The sequence below is a fragment of the Silurus aristotelis genome, assembly GCF_946808225.1.
Source record: "Silurus aristotelis genome assembly, chromosome: 6".
Lineage (NCBI taxonomy): Eukaryota > Metazoa > Chordata > Actinopteri > Siluriformes > Siluridae > Silurus > Silurus aristotelis.
In genome coordinates this window covers 16,311,404-16,331,302 of record NC_139579.1, presented here as the reverse complement: position 1 = coordinate 16,331,302, position 19,899 = coordinate 16,311,404, and the positions used below count along the sequence as shown (strand labels likewise).

The window sequence follows — 19,899 nt, the reverse complement described above, 5'->3', positions numbered from 1 at the left end:
GAATGAGAGGGAGGGCAGTGGAGTGGTAAGGTTGCAGGGAGAAGAGGTGGAGAAGGTGGAGGAGTTCAGGTACCTGGGGACAACAGTGCAAAGTAATGGAGAGTGTGTTAGAGAAGTGAAGAAAAGAGTGCAGGCAGGGTGGAGTAGGTGGAGAAGAGTGACAGGAGTGATTTGCGATAGAAGAGTATCTGCAAGAGTGAAAGGGAAAGTTTATAGGACTGTGGTGAGACCTGTGATGTATTGTTTAGAGACAGTGGCATTGAGTAAAATACAGGAGATGGACCTGGAGGTAGCAGAGCTGAAGATGTTGAGGTTTTTGTTGGGAGTGACGAGGATGAACAGGATTAGAAATGAGTTGAATAGAGGGACAGCGCATGTAGAACGTTTTGAAGACAAGGTGAGGGAGGCGAGATTGAGATGGTTTGGACATGTGCAGAGGAGGGACATGGTGTATATCGGTTGGAGAATACTGAGGATGGAGCCACCAGGAAGGAGAAAATGAGGAAGACTAAAAAGGAGGTTTATAGATGCGGTGAAGGAAGACATGCGGGTAGTTGGTTTGAAAGAGGCAGATGTAAAGGACAGAGTAGTATGGAGATAGATGATCCGTTGTGGCGCCCTCTAATGGGAACAGCAGAAAGAAGAAGATACATCTCTATTGGTTATCAGGTCATCCTACTAGTATACAGTAGGTTCTGCCGGTGTAATACTCTAAACCGGCCAGAGAGGGCAGTGATTTTCAGACTTGCCACATTAATATAGGGAATTCTACCGCTTTCAATGAGATCCCGCCTACTCGATTATTATTGGCCTACTGTTTGTGTGCTGTCCAATCACCTTGCTTCTAGTCACAACGACTTAATATACCCGGTAGTAGTGAGGCGCTTTGTAATACGGGTGGGGGAAAAAATAAGAGAAAGGGAAAGCGAGCCTTCTCCCGGCGCATATTTTGTGATCCGGAAGCACACATACGACAAGTTGGGCCGACAGCACGGTTTCGGGTAAACGCTTGGGATTATATTGAATGTCCGAAACCCCTTGGATGTGTAATGTAGACCGTTAATATGATCATAGGTGCCGTCCATGCCGGAGTGTGAATAAAGACTTTCTGAGAGCTGTTTTTCTGAGATGCTACGATGAAGGTGATCATTTTGATGTTTATACTAGCCCCATGTTGGGTGAAATGTGCACTGAATCCCAGATCGGTGGAGAAGGAGCTGAGAAAACAGGAAGCGGATGGAGAGTTTGGTGAGTTTTTCCCCCCACATACATTTTAGCTCCATTTCCGTTGTATCAGAGTCACAACACCGACTGTCCGCCTCAAACCTACACCAGTCTAAGCTCATCTCCAACTATAGCTCTCTGAGATATATATCTTTCTCCCTGTTTTCAGCCGGAAACTGATCTTAAAATTTTCTTAACAATAACTGTTTTAGAATAATCTTTTAGAAGCTTTTACGGTTTAATACAGCAACTCATCCCTCATCCCAGTATATCACTGATCTGCAAAACAACCCGGAATTAAAGCTTTCATTCACATTCAACTGATACCAAAACAATTGACTTATTATTGATGTACAGTTCCCATTAAATTGTCCACAACCATTCCTACAGCTTATATATCAATATATTTACGATATATTTACACAGTTTTCTAGCAGTGTTTTCTCAGCTAAGCTCTAATGATCCATATTGACAACTCGACAAGGTGTAAAATGTGTCTCTAAATATACATTATTAAACAATTTTATTTCTCACAAAAATAAGCATACGCAGTGTGCCAAGCCAAGAAATGACAATTAATAAGCACTATTTTTCAAAAAATAAAATGTTTTTTAGGATTCCTTGTGACTGTTTTGTTTAAGAACAATTGCCCAAAGCTGTAATCTGTAGCAACTCTGAAACTATGTGCTAATGCTGCTATTTGAGTTTCATTTCCTTTTTTTCTTTATCTTTATCTTTATTTATTCTTTAAAAAAAATACATACTTTTCGCTCATATTTTAGGTTAGTTGGTTTATTTTGTGTGTAGAAGGTTTGAACTGTACAGTTGCCCATTTCTTGTCACTATATAAGGATCTATAGGTTATATTTTTCTCAGGGAATTCTCTAAAATGTGAACTATTATTTTTTTCACTGAAATTTGTTTTCAAACCATTATGTAGTTTTCTTTGAGATTTTGGAAGACTGAAACAGCATTATAAGTCATTTCAACATTCAATTTGTGTTTTACGTTTTAACGCTGATATTCTTAACGTTCAAATTTGTACATTTGTACATCACATACACATACATAGAGAGTACGACATGCAGAGAAATGCACTGTCCAACATTTAATCATATAAAAGGAATAGAATTTGAGGATAAAAAATTAAGTAGATCAATAAAAAAAAAGTATAAACTATAGAAAATATGATTTAGTGTGATTGTCCTTATTGACAGTACAAATATTGTCAGTAGAAATTAGTGATTTAGTGTGATTGTCCTGAAAGTGTCCATGTGCAGTATGGTGTGGTATAAAGTGACACCGTGCTGTGCAAGTTCTTATTGAAGATGACTTTGAGAGAATGAAGTTTTCTCCAGAAGAACTGTATAACCCCCTATTCACAAATACAGAGATTTCAAAACAACAAAATGAGCGAATATGGTTAGTTTTCAATTTGATTTCCAGATACGTGACTATGACACTAAGTGTAAATGTAAATGTATATAGAAACTGAGTGACGGTGTAGTGACTACTGATGAGAGTGAAGACAGTAGAGAGCACATGATCTGTTTCCTGAATTGTTGTCAAAAGTGGACTGCTTGTTGTGTCATTCTCTGTTAAAAGCTACTGTGGCACTCGGTAGATTTCACAGTACAGCAAATGGTGATGTGTGAACCTAGCATAAAACTGTGGTCATGATTTGTAACAAAGATTTCCTTTCACACACGTCAGTAATATCTATGACTCACAATAAATATGAATTATAAATAGAAAATGGAAAAAAAATACCATAAAATGTAAGTCTATTGTTTCCTAAGTGTTGAAAACGAGATATTTTCTTTTACAGAAATCTTGTTTTGCATTGTGTATTTATTCCAGGTGCTTCAAATAATATCCCTTAACAATGAAATGGCATTTGGACACTTCCTTGTTAATTTGGTTACTGAAAAGATAGAGGCAGGTAGCGCTGTACTAATACAACCGCATTCAAATAACTGTTTGGCGTAAATGTGTAATGGACTGTGATGCAGACTGATGAATTTACTGTGTCAAGGATTTTTATTTATTGAACAGTTTTATCCTTTTGGAGTTTTATTTAATGCTGTGGAACATCTATGAGACAAACTGGTTCCTGTAATCACTTAAATGATAGCGTGCAACGATTAGAATTTATCAAATGCTATCAAAAAAGATCTGTTATATACAGCAAACAAATCCACAAATAAATAAATACATATATAAATATATTATTTACATGTATGAATTCATGGGTGGGCAGGAATTCAACAGATATATTTGGCATAATTATTATTAGAATAGTCTTTACTCCGTGTTTGCCCAAACTTACTCGTTAAAATTGACTATTCGGACTGTAATACAGTAATCCGCAGATTTACCGCGGTTCATATCTCGCCCCCCGGTTTATCCTGGAATTGCATTTGCCAAATTAGTAATTTGTTTGGCTGATTTTCCCGGTCTCTCGCGGATAGCACCATAGACCAAAAAACTTATAGGGATTTGTATATACGGAGTTTAATGTTGAAATAATGAAATTTATTTATAAAAAATAGAATTATTAATTATAAAAAAAAAATAGCATTTTGGGGGTGGCGTCAGTTTATCGCAGGTTTGGAACGTAACCACCGCGTTAAACGGGGTAAAACTTATAGCCCTTGGAGAAATTTGTTGTCACTCTTGAAAAGGTTTTTAAGCAAATTAACCTTTTACTTTAGTTTTTAGAGAAAAATTATCTTAAACATCTTATTAAAAATGTTTTATCAAACTGTATAACAAAACTAAGCTTTTACCAGGAACATAACCATAGAAGTTGATATGACGCTAAAGAAAGAAAGAAAGAAAGAAAGAAAGAAAGGAAGAAAGGAAGAAAGAAAGAAAAAGAAAGAGAAATCCACCATTCAGTTGCCACTGAAGGCTTTAATTAGCTGAATCAGATGTGTTCAAGCCTGAAATTGAATTCTGCAGAACTAAAAATACAGGGTTTGTACCCGTGGGTAGGTTTTCAAGCAGTTTCTATATAATGTCAATGAACACTAATCTACCGTTGTTTGGCTTTTGAACTACGGTCGTTAATATCATCTTTTACAAAATGTAGCTTTTATGTGCCACATGCTTGCTGTGTGATTGGAAGTAATGAATGCGCTTCTCCCCTTTGCTGAACTCGGATACAGAGAGCCTCAGCTCAATCTTGGCAGACTTTGAGGTGCTTCCTGCTTCTAGCCTCCAGCAGCATTCCTTAAGGAAGCGAGACGTTGACTCGCCGTCACACGTCGAACGTCTAGTCAGCTTCACCGCACTGAAGAGGTAAAGTCTTGTGAACTTTTTTCTCTCCTGGAATGATCCCATTGCTCACATAAGACATCTTTAAAATTGAATAATAATCTGTACAGTAACTAAATACCCATACTGACCACGAGCAGCTTCTTGCTGGGTAGCAAATGTACTGAATAATGGTGGATATCTTCAACGGAGGGTAAATCATGAAATCATTAGCTAGCTCACCTGTTTTTTCTCATTCTGCTTACTTGACAGTTCAGTTAACTAGGCGCAAAGGCAACTAAGCGAACTCAAAATTACGACTGATAACGAAAATTAATAAGGATTAATAATATATTAATAAAAAAAAATGGTTATGTTCATTATAACTGTAGTGTACTGGATCAGCTCAACTGCTGGGCAACTGTGATTTGGAAGCAATGATGGCTCATGCACCCAGATTAGTGATTTGTCCACTCAAATAATTGTGAAGTGTTCCAATAGGGTGATCTCTGGATTGTGATTAATAGAATAGCAATTATAATTCATATATACATTATAGCACAGTGAAATTCTTTCTTCACATATGTCAGCTTGCTTCTAAGCTGGGGTCAGACTGCAGAGTCAGCCATAATAAGGTTTCCTTGGAGCACAGAGGGTTATAGGCTCAAGAGTGGCAGCTTGGCGATACCAGGGTTTGAACCCCCCGACCTTCCGATCAGTAACCCAACACCTTAACCACTAAACTACCACTCTCCCTACTCATCTCATTCAAGTCAAACCATTCTGAAAAATGCTACAATAATGGTACAGTCTTTTAAAACAAGTACGTTGTCACTACCACCATGACCCGCAGAGGGCTAATATATATTTATGGAACACTTTATGTATACTGATGATTTATATAATACTGATGGTACTGAGATTCTCATTTGTAACTGTACAGCATTGTGTCACACTGTTCTCTTGACTTTCCAATCAGGAGGTGTCGGATTGTCCCTAAAGGTTGTGTTTGAATTTCCACTTTATTTTCTTTCTTTATTACTTTATTTCTAAAGGCATTTCAAGTTGTACCTGACCACCAACACCGAGCTTTTCACAGACAGCTTCAAAGCAGTGTTTATAGATGATCAAGGAAAGGAGAAGAATTACGAAGTCGAATTGCAAAATTACTTCCGAGGGCATGTAGTAGGTGAGATTCTCGGTTTGAGCTGTGACTCTGGAGTGGGGAAAATGATAATAATACAACAGTCATACGTTTAATGTATTAGTTTGTAATGATGGTAATAATAGTCGTTGTAGTAAAAATAATAATTGTAGTTACCATCCTAGATTTAAAGAATGAACCAAATTTACATAGAACACAAAGGTAAACAGGAACAGTACTTTCACTCTTGTCTCAGGTGAGGAGCATTCACGGGTGCAGGCCCACATAGACGGAGATGAATTTTCAGCGCATATCCTTACTGATGAAGCCGAGTACAACGTGGAGGTATCTTTTTTTTTTTTCTGCCTTTAAGAAAAGTTCCCCTCTCCTCCCTCTTTCCCCTCTTTTTGACATATCTTTGGTGGGGGCATTGTATAAATCAAATCTCTCAATCAGGTTTATATCTGAGATTCTATGTTATGTCAAGCCTTTCCTGAAGATTTTACTTAGAAAGGCTGGTACCTTAAAACATTTCTAACGTGCTTGTGTCCCCGCCCCACGCAACCCTACCACACACACACACACCACCACCCTTCTATTTTCTCTCTTCTCCTTTACATCTAATAGCCCATATGGAGGTTCACAGAGAAGGCGCCAGACAACCGCCTGCTGGTGTATCGCTCCGAGGACATCAAGAACATTAGCCGACTGGCATCCCCGAAAGTATGTGGTTACGTCAATGCTGAGGCTTCACAGTTGCTTCCAGAGAAGCCCAAAACAGCAGCACAGTCACAGAAGGATGGTGGTGAGAATTTGGAATTTATAAAGGCTGCAGTGATTATGCAGATTACTTTCGCTTGGAAAAAAAAAAGTATTTTAAAATGTCATGCAGTCATTAGAGAGCAATATTTGATCGAGGCGAAAGTATTGCAGACTTTCGCACATCACTTCGTCATCTGTCACTTCTGCAGCACACATCTCAACCACAATCTGCTCAGAAGCTTCACAGTTTTATCCATTCTGAATGATACAAGAGCTGCTGTCATCAATTACTAATTGCACATGGAGTTTAAATTACTCAGTCCTGCCTGGCTCAGTTTTCAGACTTCAGACAGTTTATAGGTATTGCTTTGAGATCTGGGGTATTGTTTATCTAAATGTGTGGGTTTTTCGCGCACGTGCACACACGCCTGTATGCATCAGCCATCAATAAACCCCACACAGTCTAAACTAATGTGCTCATTTGCATTAAGAAATGCCCTAAACGACCGCTCGCTGTGCTGCTTGTTACAGATCACAGGGGACATGTCGAAAGGTCTAAGAGGACAAACTTTACCTGAATGAATAATTATTAAACAAAATGCTTTATCTAGAAATAAACAATAAGGTTTTCAGGGTGTGTTTTCTTTTTCTTTTTTTTTTTTTTTCTTTTAACTGCGTGTCAAAACTGCAACAAATGAAAATGCACCGTTTTTGTTTTCGCTTTCCGCTGAAGGAAACCCGTAGTCAGCTTGAAAATGGCAGCTGTTCTTGGGCTTTTAGATTTGGCTACATTTCAGCATAACCGAAAGAATAATTATTTCACGCTGTTGCACAAGATGCAAGTGCAGAAGATGCATCAGCTGAAACGAAGCATAGAGCTTCCAGTGGTACCTAGAACACTCCTCTATCCACCAAGCTGCATGAGCCATAAATTCCTACACGATATCACACAAGTCGGTCTTTAAAAATGCGATATACGTCATTTTATTTTACGTTCTGTAGGTGGGACCCGCCAAATTCAATCAAATATTTTCTCTTTCATGCTCATCCGATTAACAGCAATATCAGTAATATAATGGCAGCTGCTTTCAGTTTGTTTACTTGCTCTTTCTACCACTAGTGGAAATGGCAATGGACAATTCTAAGCATGTGTGCGGTTATTAAAGTAACCTCTGAGATAATCGTCTGAGAGATACCAATAATTTGCTAATATAAAACAACTTGCTCTAAAAACTGAGTTCAGAGAGAGAAACTAAATGCAGATGAAGTCATGCTCTATTTGCTGAAGGTTATTTACAGCTCTATGAAAGTATGCAATGATAAGATGAAAGAACAGAAAGCGTGACAGCACAGCAGTGTTTTTTGTTTTTATTGGTTTTTTTTTTAAAGGATAAAAGCTGGTGCTAATAAGCTTTTTCAGTTGTTTTCTAGATTTTTGAGCAATTGCAAGAGTTCACCTATTATTACCAAGTTACCTCAAAAGCAATAAATATTCAAATCTGCAATCAGTAGAGATACACCAAGCAAAACAGACAGGGGGCGTATCTAGTCTGTCTGACCTCTGCAACTGACTATTCTTCATGTTTTCTGATGAATGCGTACAGAAGCAGGTCGGAGAGTTCGAAGACAGGCTCACAACCACAAGAAGAACACCTGCACGCTGCTACTGGTGGCCGACTACCGCTTCTACAAGCACATGGGCCGTGAAGAGGAAAGCACCACGCTGAACTACCTGGTAAACAATAATAATAGTTCGAGAAGGAAACATGCAACAGTTTAGACACAGGTTGTTTTTTTAGCAAAACAGCATGTGCTTATGAGAAGGGACCTAACCAAAAGTATGTGAAATCTCAGATAATGGAATTTCAGCTGTATGATCTTGTATAGATGAGATGCACCAGAGCTACATTTCGAGATTGGACTACTAATGTCTGTCAGTTTTTCTTTTTAATAATTTTTGGAGTGTAGATCAATAAACTGGGGAAACATCATTTAACGCACTTTAGCATTCTGAGTCTGTGACAAACAAATTACAAAGGGATTTAAGCGTAATTCTAAACGCACAGTGTTTAGTGAATTTGCACGTTCTGTTTCTTTCAGATTGAACTGATTGACCGAGTGGATGACATCTACAGGAACACTTCATGGGACGATGAGTTTAAAGGCTACGGTGTACAGATTCATCAGGTCACTACCACAGAGTTCAGTTCAAACCTCTTCTACCAGATGAAGTATTTTTTCCTTCTGTAAAGTTCATGGTCTTAGCCCTTTCCACTTCTTGCCCCAACTGACTAATTTGTCCATTTATAATAAAGCGTGATTCAGTGGAGAATGGCATTTCACCAATCATGTGACATTCACTCAACAGGAACACAATGGCCGCTTTGGGCTGCGATCATAACTGTTATGCGGATGTGGTTTTTATCATGTATAGTCACTGTTTTCGGTGCGAATGTTGCACACTGATATTCCGTTCGCGTCTGTGGTGCACGATGTAATAAATTGCGCTAAAGCTTCAATCATGTTCCATGTAACAGATCATCATAAACAAGTATCCAACTAAGGTGTCTGAAGGACAGCTCCACTATAACATGGAAGGGAGCCCACGACCAAAAGACAACCAAGTGTGGGATGTCAAGAAGCTTCTAGAAGTGAGCGCTTCAATTTCTTTTTGTAATATTATTGAGAAAAGCTGTTCGTTTCTGGTATAGCATTTATTCAATTATTTATTTTCAGCAGCATGTTGGTCTCACATGGCCATTTCGCGGATTTTTCCGTTCCATTATTTGAATTACACTTTATTTCCTTCACAGCGTTATTCTATTGTAAGAATACAGAGTTGGCAAGGTTGTTATCAGAAGAGATTTGTGTGTATTATGCATTAATATTAATATATGAGAACATGCTGGTAGGTGCATTAATGGCTCTAAATTGTGTGTTTTAAGCACTGGATCCTCAATCACACTTCCCAACATAAACATGTATTTATTTTCAACTGGATTGATACGAAACCGAAATAACCGGCCTGTTCTGTTGCAGCAATTCAGTTCAGATATAGCGGATAACGCCTCAGCCGTGTGCCTGGCTCACCTCTTCACTTATCAGGACTTCGACGAAGGCACTCTCGGACTCGCATATGTAGCTTCCTCCAGAGACCAGGCCTTGGGAGGACTCTGCTCAAAACGTATGGCTGTGTTTCAAATTCACTCGGATACGCCTTCTCCAAAATGTGCAGAGGTTAAATAAATCATGCCCTTATTTTTTTTCCTCCTCGTTACAGCTTACTATCCGGTCCCTTCAGTGAGGAAAGCCAGCTACCTGAACACTGGTTTAACCAGCACTAAGAACTATGGCAAGACCATTCTTACCAAGGTTTGTGTGTAAATGCTTAATGCGACCACATCACAGTTCTGTAAGCAGTTATATTCCCTGGGAGCTGAATATTTTTTGTGTCGATTACGAACACGTAGGAAGCAGACCTGGTGACCACTCACGAGCTTGGACACAACTTCGGAGCAGAGCACGACCCAGACAACATTGCCTACTGTGCTCCAAGTGACGACCAAGGTGGCAAGTTTGTAATGTACCCCATTGCCGTGAGTGGAGACCATCCAAACAACAAGGTATCAGTCTCGCATTTAATAACAATAACATTCTGATACTTACAGGTTTTAGCAAGAAAACTGAGCAAACTTGAAAAATATAAAGCAGCAAAAAATCTATCATTTGCTCGTATGATCTACAGTTGAGAAAAGGTTAAAAACAGCATCCACACGAAAATCTGCCCGTAACTGTATTGACTTTATGCTCCTGAAAGGTTTAACACTTTTTTGTTTGTTGTTTTTTAGTTCTGGCATCAAATATATGCTTTGTTTTAATTGCAGCGATTCTCAAACTGCAGTAAAGCATCAGTGAGCAGGACTCTGAGGGTCAAGGCTCCACAGTGCTTCAAGGTACGCTCCATGAATTTGTGTGGCAACTCTCGTGTGGAGGAAGGGGAGGAGTGTGACCCCGGACTCCTCCATCGCAATGATGACCCCTGCTGTACAGCCGACTGCAAGCTGAAAAAGCGCATGCAGTGCAGGTATGCTGTGAGGCAGATCAATCTCGTAATTGATGGTTGTGAGAGTAGGAGTGGGTGATGCAATACAAATATTATAGATTTTTCTATGATATGATATGATCGTCATATCATTTTCCAGCTTTCACTTCTTGGCCTACATTAAAAGTTTAACTAATCCTTTAAAAAAATTTTATTTTATTAAAAAATTTTTGGGGGGTGGTTTTGTTAAACCTCAAAATGTAGAAAAGTAGCATCATTGTGTGGTGTTTTTTTTTTTCTTTTTTTTTTTTTTTTTTTTTTTTTTTTTGTGCTTGTCTGTTCACTCTGTTGTATTTCTTCCTGTGCCTCAGTGACAGGAACAGTCCATGTTGCCACGGATGCAAATTCCAAGAAGCCAATAAGATCTGTCAGGAGTCCATCAACGCAACGTGTAAAGCCAGCTCATCGTGCACGGGTGAATAATAATAGGAATAATCCCATAATTATCAGGTGGTATTTGACATGCAGGCCGAGTGGGAGAAAATAAAGCGCACGTCATTATGTATGATCGTACAAAGCTCTGCTTGTTTACTTGGAACAATAACGAGGTGCCAAAAGCTTCTAGGTTTGTCTTTTGGTCAAACTCGGGAGGATCTTCTTTTGTGTACATTCATATTTGTAGATGCCTGTATCCAAACTTCTAATGATCTCATTTATACAACTGAGCACTTGAGGTTCGAAGGCCTTGCTCATGGACCTGTGATTTGTAGGTTGGTGGTGCTGGGATTTAAACTCACAAACCGATCAGAGGTCCGACATCTTAACCGCTGTGCGATCGATGCTGTTTTTAATATTTGTTGTAGAGGAATTCATTTATTTTTACATTTTTTTCCTTGTAGGCAAAAGCAGTGACTGTCCAGCTCCTGGAAATCTGCCTGATCAAACAGAGTGTGTGGATAGAGGCCAGTGTCGCAGTGGCGAGTGTGTTCCTTTTTGCGAAGTTAAAATGAGTCTTCGCCCCTGCGCATGCAACGGTGAGTCCGGTTGAAGTCCACACTGGTTTCGGGTGGAACATATTTCTCAGGCGCTTTGACACAGTCGCCTTAGGATTTCCTGTTTAAGGATATTTTCTGGTGAGCCTTAAAAACCTTAAATACAAATAAATAAATACAAAAAAGAAATGACCAATGTTTATATTATATTACATTTCAAACTCTCAAAATCTGTCAGTTTGAGTGATGTCAGTAAAAATAATAAAATGTACAGCTTTTACTGGGTATTTTAAATAACAGTGACTCCTTCGCTTTCTTACAGAAACGGACAGCTCGTGTAAAGTGTGCTGTAGGGACAAAAACGGACTCTGCACCCCTTTTCAGGATGACGGTGGAGATTATCTGTATCTAAGGAAGGGAAAACCCTGCACTGTGGGCTTCTGCGATGGCAACGTGAGCTTCTTTACTTCCTTCAACCTCACTTTTTTGCGATGATTTGTTCCGTTTGTTTTTTGCCATAAAATGTTGTGTTTTATCTCTTTTAGGGTAAATGCATGAAGCAGGTACAAGACGTTGTGGAGAGGTTGTGGGACTTTATTGACAAGCTGGACATCAACACGTTTGGTAATAATAGATGATCAACTGCATTGTCAGTTTGGTGTCTTGTAAGATTTCAGATACAGTCAGCTTAAAAAACTGTTTCTTGTTCCTATTTATATTGTTATCAAAGAAATGTTTCAGCAGCTCTTCAGTCATCAACCCTGACTTCCTGTTTCATGGGGTAATACTGAGGCCTAGTTTCCTTAGCCATTGTTTTGGAGAAGATAGAAAAAAAGAGGAATTGAAAAATGAAAGCCAATGGCAATTAAAATAGTTAGATAGATATGCTAGATAGATATGCTTATATACAATGGCAATAATAAATAAAGAAGACAAAACAATGAGAGCCGTATGTATATAATATATATTTTCTTTATGCACAGTATGGAGAGTCAAAAAGTGAGTGAGTCTAAAGTTACATTTGGAGGTTTGCAGAAATATGTTTGGCTTCACCAAGTCAAAATACACTTCGATGCTGCCTCAAAACCAGCCGTCCAATCAGAATGCATGGCAAAAGAACCTGTTGGTTTCTATAAGTTACTGAAACTTTGACTAGATGTGGGTTCTGTAAGAGAAAACTGAAGACAAAAATGTGGTGGGGGAAAAAAATTCAGATGGGTGAGACGCTGTTCAGATGCTGTTCTGCATGGTTTAAGATCTGATTGTGGGATCTGTTTTTCCTGTTGTAAAGGCTCTGAGAAATAATGAGACATTATTCATTCTTAACAATTCAAATGAAATTTGGACTGCTGTTGCAGACCCACGTGTTACTACTTGGATATTTTCAGCAGCACAACGCTGTGTGAGATTAAGCTAAAATCTATATTTTTGTAACTTACACTATATGGACAAACGATTGTGGACACCTGATTAGAAGATTCGCATGTGTTGTTTGTTTTTTTTTAATCCCATTCCACATTTAGTCCCCGTTTGTTGTTAGAATAACTTCCACTCTTCTGAGAAGATGCGCTTGTGGAGATTTGTGCTCATTCGGCCCACAAGGTTGTCAGTAAAGTCAGGTACTGATGTAGGTGAGGTGAGGAGGCCTGAGGTGCAGTCAGCATTCACATTCATCCCAAAGGTGTTCAGAAGGATTCAGGTCAGAGCGCCATAGCGGACCACTCAAGATCTTCCACTCCAACCCATGTAAACCATATTTTGCCCGAACAGGTTTGATCAATTGATGGAAAAAATTAATTCTACCTCATCAAATGCAATTGTGTCTCACGTGTTGTGGTAAAAGTTATGTGGCTGGAAAAGTCAGGTGTCCTAATACTTTTGTTCATATGTATTTAACCACCTTTACTAAGGGTGCTTATAATTCTGAATGTCTTCAGGGAAGTTCCTGGCTGACAATATAGTGGGCTCTGTGGTGGTCTTCTCTCTCCTCTTCTGGATTCCTCTGAGCATACTGGTGCACTGTGTGGTAAGTGTTTTTCTTTTTTTTAATATCTTTTTTTAATTTAGGAATAAAAGACCGCTTTTATCAGAAATATTATCAGGTGGTATGTTAAATCACCCCTATATGTGTGTGTTTAAACATCCCCTGTTTTATATATGGACTCAGTGCAATATTAACATCCAGGCATCATATTCCAATAAGAGTGCCAGTGTCTTAATCCTCTAATAGCACAGATTTTTGACCTTAATTACAGTGAATATAAGACTACTTTTAGTATTATTTTGTAATCTTTATTTGTTAAAAGATCAGTGAGAAAATAGGGATCTGAAAGGTCACCACGTAACAGATTCACATTTTTTTTTTCTATTGTGCATGTTTGCAGGACAAGAAGCTGGACAGACAGTACGAGGAGACCTCCAAATCTCTCATATATCCCAGCGTAAGTGCCTTTTCCTCATCTGTGCACCGTTATTCCAGAGATGGGGATGCATACTTGTACTAAACGGGTCGTAAAGAGAGCGAGCATAACTGTGTGTGTGAGAAAGTGTGTGAGGTGCAGTTCGCATGGCCTTTTCAGTGGCGCTAAACACATTATGTGAGTGTATGAGGTGAGTGTGGCTAAAGATGTGACCTGTGGCTCCACTGTTTGCTCTGAGCCTCATGGAACTGCAGCAGATGATGGTGGAAGTGTGTAGTAAAACCCGAGGTGAGTGTGTCACATGGTCTTTGCCCATGTAGTGTAGTGTGTCGAGTTGTGCATCTGTTAGCTAGCTGTTTTTTCTAAGGTGTGTCGAATGCTGAGCACGGGTTGAAGTGTATAGTGTTGTGCAGTCGGTGTTGATGTAAACGTTCACTGAAGTGTGGTAGTGCTATGAGTGCATGGCTTTGGTTTTTTTTTTTTTGGTTTTTTTTTAGATAAATTGCACAAATCCCAAAGAATCCCACTATCGAACCTGAGATGCAGATGATTTGCCTGAGCAGCTCATGGGCGTGTAAGAGGCGACGTCAGTGTAGAGAAAGAAGTCCGGCATGTTTTTCATGTTTAAGATGATGATCCAGTTATAGTCAAATCATTTTAAGTTAAAGATCACAGTATTACACTGTATAATAGATAAAACGGCATTTGTTTAGCATTTTGCACATCTATTAACATTAATCTCAACCACTGGGAACATTGGCTCCTTTTTACTCCATTTAAACATCTGACTGTTTTTCCCAGTGTTGTGTTTTTTTTTTGTTTTGTTTTTTTTAGTTTTTTTTACTAATGACACCTCTTTTCTATCTAGAATATGGAGATGCTGGGCAGTGCTGAAGGAGCTCCCATGCGCATCATCAAAGCGCCCTTTCTTCCTCCTCCTGCTCCTTCTGTTTCAGCAGCGCGAGCCGTGCAGGGACACTCCAGCGGCAGCAGCACCTCTCCGCCCGCAACGTCCTCTTCTGAGCCCAGAGCGGATTCTAAACGTATGGCCACCATCGAGGAGGACTCCAGCAGCGACTCTCCACCAGGGACAGCCTTCCCCCCGAGCTCTGCGCCAGCCAAGTCGTTCGAGGACCTCACCGAACATTCGCCAGTAAACCGCCAGAACCGGCGACTGCAGAGACAAGCGCGCATCGAGAGCAAAGAGACGGAGTGCTGAAAGACTCGCGCGTTCGCCCCGTCGCATTCACACCTCACACTCACTCCACTGCAGGTATGCACTTTGGTACACGACAAAAAAATGAGCCTTTATGTAGATTCGGGGTTTTTTTTTTTTGCTGGGACAATCGGACATCGGTATACTGTAGTCCAGGTGCGTTGTGCAGACTGCGAAGTATTTTTTGGTCAAATTTGTGTGTAAATTTATAAATGTTGTTTTTTTTTGTTTTGTCTAAGAGGGGAACAGTAATATATCAATTCCAGCGGTTGCAGTCTAAACGCTTGGATATTAAAAGGTCGCCCCCTGTTGCCTGTAAAGAGAAACACATTTCAATGATTTCGTCTTTCCTCGATTTAACACCCCCACCCCCCCCGTGTTAAAACGTATAGGTTGTGTTTTCGACAATAGGAGCTGTGCCGAGAAGCACTTCTTTGGATAAACATGTTTGAAGGGCAAGAAAACCAGAAGCCTTTACCGAGGAAAAGTATTCTATTGCCTATTCTAATCCGATCTATTGCCCAGCTATAGTACTGCTTATTACAGCTCTAGAAACACTGCACTTTTAAAGGTAATTAAAATGTGCCTTGTGATCAGGGATCCGTGGAGGTTATCTTTGTTAAGGATCACATCCAATATTTGAGTTAAAGGTCAGTCCTGCTGTCATTTTCCACTTCCAGGAATCTCGACCTAGACTCGGCTCTTCGTCCGATTTCAGTCCGCTTCTGTACTACTGCTCATCATGTTGTCAAACAGATGATTAAACTGGAATGTTCCTCCGCATAATCTGCCCTTCCTACTTCTGTTCTGACCTAGAAGTTCTACATTTGAGGTTTTCTATTTTGTAAAACTGTTTGGAGATTTGAACTGGAAAACTCGATAATATATCAAAAACACTGAATTCTAATTTTAACGCACACGTGTGAGCCTGTGGAAACATATCAGTAGGAGAAGTCTTTAAATGCGTGTTTTTGTTTTTTTATTTAGGCAGTGAATACTGTATGTGCTGTTTAGATTTCACTATCGTATTTATGATTTAAACATTACAGATGTGAATCTTTATACGTTCATTTATCCTGTTCGAAACCGTTGTGTTAGCCGAACACGTGCGCTGTGTATTTCACGTGTACGTACGTCGTGCTTTTCTGACTCCATTTTATATCCGATTCTCTTATGTATGAAAATACGATTTCCCATTTACACTTTTTTTGTTACGTAAGTGTTGTAATTGATGGCTTGGTGATGCCCCAGGTCATATTTAATATTTTACTGTGCCATAAAATCCATAAAATAGTTTTTTTTATGGTGTTTGAAATACTATATAATGCCATTTGGTAAACCAGGAAGTTTAAAATGTCATTTTGGTTGAAATGTTTCAGGTTGTATTAAGTGCTATAGTACGATGCATTTATCTTCTAGATGTATATATCTTTATTTACTTACACTGTATGGACTCGCAAGAATAAACTCTTACCACTACACATGGTCTTGTATAGAAAGTGACTGCAAACACACTGGATAGAAGCTCAGCCCATTTCAGTATAATTATATGTAAGAAGTTATCAAGTGCATAAACTCAAACTCTCGTTATAGATTCTTCGTTTGAGTATGTACTTGAGTATTTTGTATTGGATGGAGTTGCACCTGCTTATCTGCACTTATATCAACATTACAACTGTTTTAATAGTACAGCAAAAAAATGACCTGTGTACAGATTTTAGTAAATGAAAGGGGGGGGGGGGTTAATTGGGTCACCTGACTCTTCCAGCCATACGTGGTTCTTCCTCAAATGTACCACAAAATTGGAGGCACACAATTGCATGATATGTTTTTAGATGCATTAGATTTTCCATTCACTTAAACAAGCAGACACGTTCCTGTTCCAGCATGGCCGTGCCCCTGTGCATAAGGTGAGCTCCATGAAGATATGTGGGTGGAATGAAAGATTTGGTCTTCTATAAAGCTCTGACTTCAATCCTATTGAAAACCTTTGGGATGAACTCTGACCCCAGGAATCCTTAACCTACATCAGTACCTGATTTTACTCTTGTGGGTGAATTACAGAGGTGGAAAGTATTAAAGTACAAATACTGGTTGTAGTAAATGCGAATCGAGGTACTGCTGTATTTTATAATTCCAACATGATGTGAACATCTGATTCAGACATTCTTTGTAAACCTCGTGCCTTTATTAACAAGAATTCGAAGTGCAAATTGGACCAAAAACTGGCGTAAAAGACATTTAGTTGTGGTGCAGCTTCTAATCCCCCAGCAGGCTGTTCTCAGGGTTCTTACAGTCTACATCAGCCCAGTATGGCAGGATGAAGGGTAAGTCAGCGACTCTGCTCTCCAACAGTCTCCACACGTGTTTGGCTACAAACTGGTTGCCCTTCTCAGAGAGGTGCAGGCCGTCTGAGAGATACACTGAGAAATCCTAAAAGAAAGGGAATGCGGAATGTTTATTCGCGTTCAGGATCGTGTACAAAGAGTAATAAACGTGGAGATGGATTGAGATAAACGAGTGATGCATGATATGGGATTTTATTATATTGTGATAATGCAATAACTTTAACACAACACTCAACTGAAGTAGATTTTGATGTTTGGGACACTCGGCAAGAAGACGCCAAACTAAAAGCCTGCCGTCTTAATTTCAATTACAATTAATTATTCATTGGAAGCATTTTTGCCCTTTTTTTGTCCTTTGTAGCTTTTGAGGCATATTGTTAGAGTGTTTGTCCTCAAAGATTGGTTACTAATACTGGATCAACACATATTATGCAGCCTCCATTTTTATACATGCATCTATGAATTGCCTGATTATGTGTGTGTCTGGCACCTCTCCATCTTTTTGCATGAGGGACCAGAGGTCGATCACGTCCACTCCGCACTGTCTAGCCGTCTGGACGCACACCTGAGCGTACTGTCCAGCCACAGAGTTAAGACGATTCAGCGAGCACCCTGGAGGGGAAGGACGAGTAGAAAACACTTATTTTGGCGTATTAATATTAGGCATGCACCGAATATTCGGCCACCGAAAATTTTTGGCCGAAAGACTTTGATCACCGAAACAACGCGGCCGAAACAGTGTGTTGTGATGATGCAAACAGAAACCGCGCCCTGCACGTGCATGTCTAAAGCAACATGTCTGCGGTGTGGACCTATTTCAGTATATCTGAGGGCCAGAGAGAGGGCCAATGTACAGGGCCAGAGGGCCTGAACATTATTATTTAATGTACATGAGTGCATTTAAGTTAAACATTTAAGTTTAAATTTTAATTTATTTTATCCTGTGCATTTTTGCAATGTGCTATAAATAAATCTTTTCAGAATTTGTAATTGATTTATTCTTTGAAACTTTAATATTAATTCATGCAATTGAAATGCTTTGATTTTAGTAAGTTTAGTACACAGTCATAATTGGCATAATTTCATTCAGTGTTTCGGTTTTCGGCCTTGCTTTCCTCTTTTTCGGTTTTCGGTTTCGGCCAAGAATTTTCATTTCATTACAAGCAAACAAACAAACGTAAATATGATCAGACCTTTTAGGATGCACTCCTTTTCCCAAAGTTCCTCTTGTATCGGTGGAGGAGTGATGAATATGATCTTGTCCTTAGGAACGCCAGCTGTGGCCAAATATCTGACAATGTCCTTCAGATTCTCAGAATATTCGTCAGAGGGAACGTGTTGTTGTGGGTTCTTATCTGAAAGAAAGTGATATAATAGTGTTTAAATAGTGACACAGAGAAGGTTCATTTAGCCAAATTGGATACCAGGCTAAACTCATCTTGCCTTCCAGGGCAGAATCATTGGCACCGAAGAACACAGTCACTGCTGCGATCGGAGCACGAGAATCACCATGATGTGGGATTAATCGGGGAACAACCAATTTGGCCCATCGAGTGTTGTATCCAGACAATCCTCTGTTCACCACGTCACACTTTCTGACAAAACGATAAGTATAGTTTATAACAGACAAACTACTTGTGGCCCGGTGTGACTGTACAATTAATTCCACACACCTCCTCTGCACTGATTTCTTTCCTAAACATATTGTGACTATTTATTTGACACAAACGTTTTACTTCCTGTGTTTTTAAAACCATCATGCATTAGGTTATGGTGTGTCTGAGAGAGATTAAACCCATTCTAACTCCAGGGACCAAACTAATAGACTCAGAACTATAAAAAAAAAAAAATCTACAATAACTCAATTGAAATGAAATCACAGATTTAGTTTGAGAAACGCCAGCAAGGGTGACATGGGTAATCACTCCATATAGAAATAATCATACAAAGAAATGTTAATATTCACTTCACACATCATTTACTTTAATTCTTGAGTGCTGGAAAGCTGCTTTGAGAAAATGGCAATTGTGAAAAACGCTATAGAAATAAACTTGAACTTGGTAATATTATGAAAAATGTAATAAATGGACAGAGAGAGAGAGAGCTATAAATAATGTAAATATATCTATGGAACATGGACACATGAAGGCTATGAAGAGTTTAACTCTCACCTCGCAAGTTTGTTGGCGATCTCAGAACCCCATCCTTTCACTTGGAAGGAAAACTGAGAGAAAAGAAAGGTCTCTTTATGAAGGAATAATACAAATTTGCACCTGCTTGTGTGTGAATCGTGTCCAAACCTACCTGTGTAATCGAGTCTCCAAATAAAACCACCTGAGGCCAGATAATACTCTTTATTTTTGACATCGTAATAAACTGAAACTAAAACATGCATATATTTTAGACATGCATTACATATGTCTTCTTCACTGGTTCAGTCCGCCGCTGGCGCAGTGCAGGAGGTGATCATTATCGCCCCTTAGCGGAAATTGT

At 39.2% G+C, this 19,899-nt stretch overlaps 2 protein-coding genes and 1 long non-coding RNA gene across 3 annotated transcripts in view; 1 reads left to right on the top strand and 2 right to left on the bottom strand.

Annotated features, from left to right (window-relative positions):
• Positions 1-19,899, bottom strand: part of LOC310727394 — a 766,835-nt gene that overhangs the window by 58,716 nt on the left and 688,220 nt on the right. The gene's annotated exons all lie outside the window — the stretch shown is intronic.
• adam17a (ADAM metallopeptidase domain 17a) lies at positions 327-16,539 on the top strand. The gene is made up of 19 exons (XM_083543658.1): positions 327-1,248; positions 4,395-4,527; positions 5,538-5,671; positions 5,883-5,971; positions 6,254-6,431; positions 7,993-8,123; positions 8,489-8,575; positions 8,926-9,039; positions 9,428-9,572; positions 9,669-9,760; positions 9,859-10,011; positions 10,273-10,472; positions 10,802-10,905; positions 11,330-11,464; positions 11,745-11,875; positions 11,968-12,046; positions 13,360-13,448; positions 13,807-13,863; positions 14,711-16,539. The coding sequence occupies exons 1-19, from the start codon at positions 1,137-1,139 to the stop codon at positions 15,059-15,061; spliced, it is 2,514 nt and encodes an 837-aa protein (XP_083399784.1). The 5' UTR covers positions 327-1,136; the 3' UTR covers positions 15,062-16,539.
• On the bottom strand, positions 16,027-19,861 carry iah1 (isoamyl acetate hydrolyzing esterase 1 (putative)). Its single transcript, XM_083543804.1, has 6 exons — positions 19,711-19,861; positions 19,578-19,630; positions 18,850-19,001; positions 18,600-18,761; positions 17,897-18,018; positions 16,027-17,491 (listed from the first exon to the last, which is right to left on the bottom strand). Exons 1-6 carry the CDS (start codon positions 19,771-19,773, stop codon positions 17,318-17,320), a joined length of 726 nt encoding a protein of 241 aa, XP_083399930.1. The 5' UTR covers positions 19,774-19,861; the 3' UTR covers positions 16,027-17,317.

Coding starts and splice junctions, on each gene's coding strand:
- adam17a (XM_083543658.1), top strand. CDS start 1,137: ATGAAGGTGATCATTTTGATGTTTATACTAGCCCCATGTTGGGTGAAA. Junction 5,672..5,882: donor CTTCCGAGGGCATGTAGTAG/GTGAGATTCTCG, acceptor CTCTTGTCTCAG/GTGAGGAGCATTCACGGGTG. Junction 10,906..11,329: donor AGCCAGCTCATCGTGCACGG/GTGAATAATAAT, acceptor TTTTCCTTGTAG/GCAAAAGCAGTGACTGTCCA.
- iah1 (XM_083543804.1), bottom strand. CDS start 19,773: ATGTCAAAAATAAAGAGTATTATCTGGCCTCAGGTGGTTTTATTTGGA. Junction 19,002..19,577: donor ATCGCCAACAAACTTGCGAG/GTGAGAGTTAAA, acceptor TCGTTTTGTCAG/AAAGTGTGACGTGGTGAACA. Junction 18,762..18,849: donor CAATGATTCTGCCCTGGAAG/GCAAGATGAGTT, acceptor ACTTTCTTTCAG/ATAAGAACCCACAACAACAC.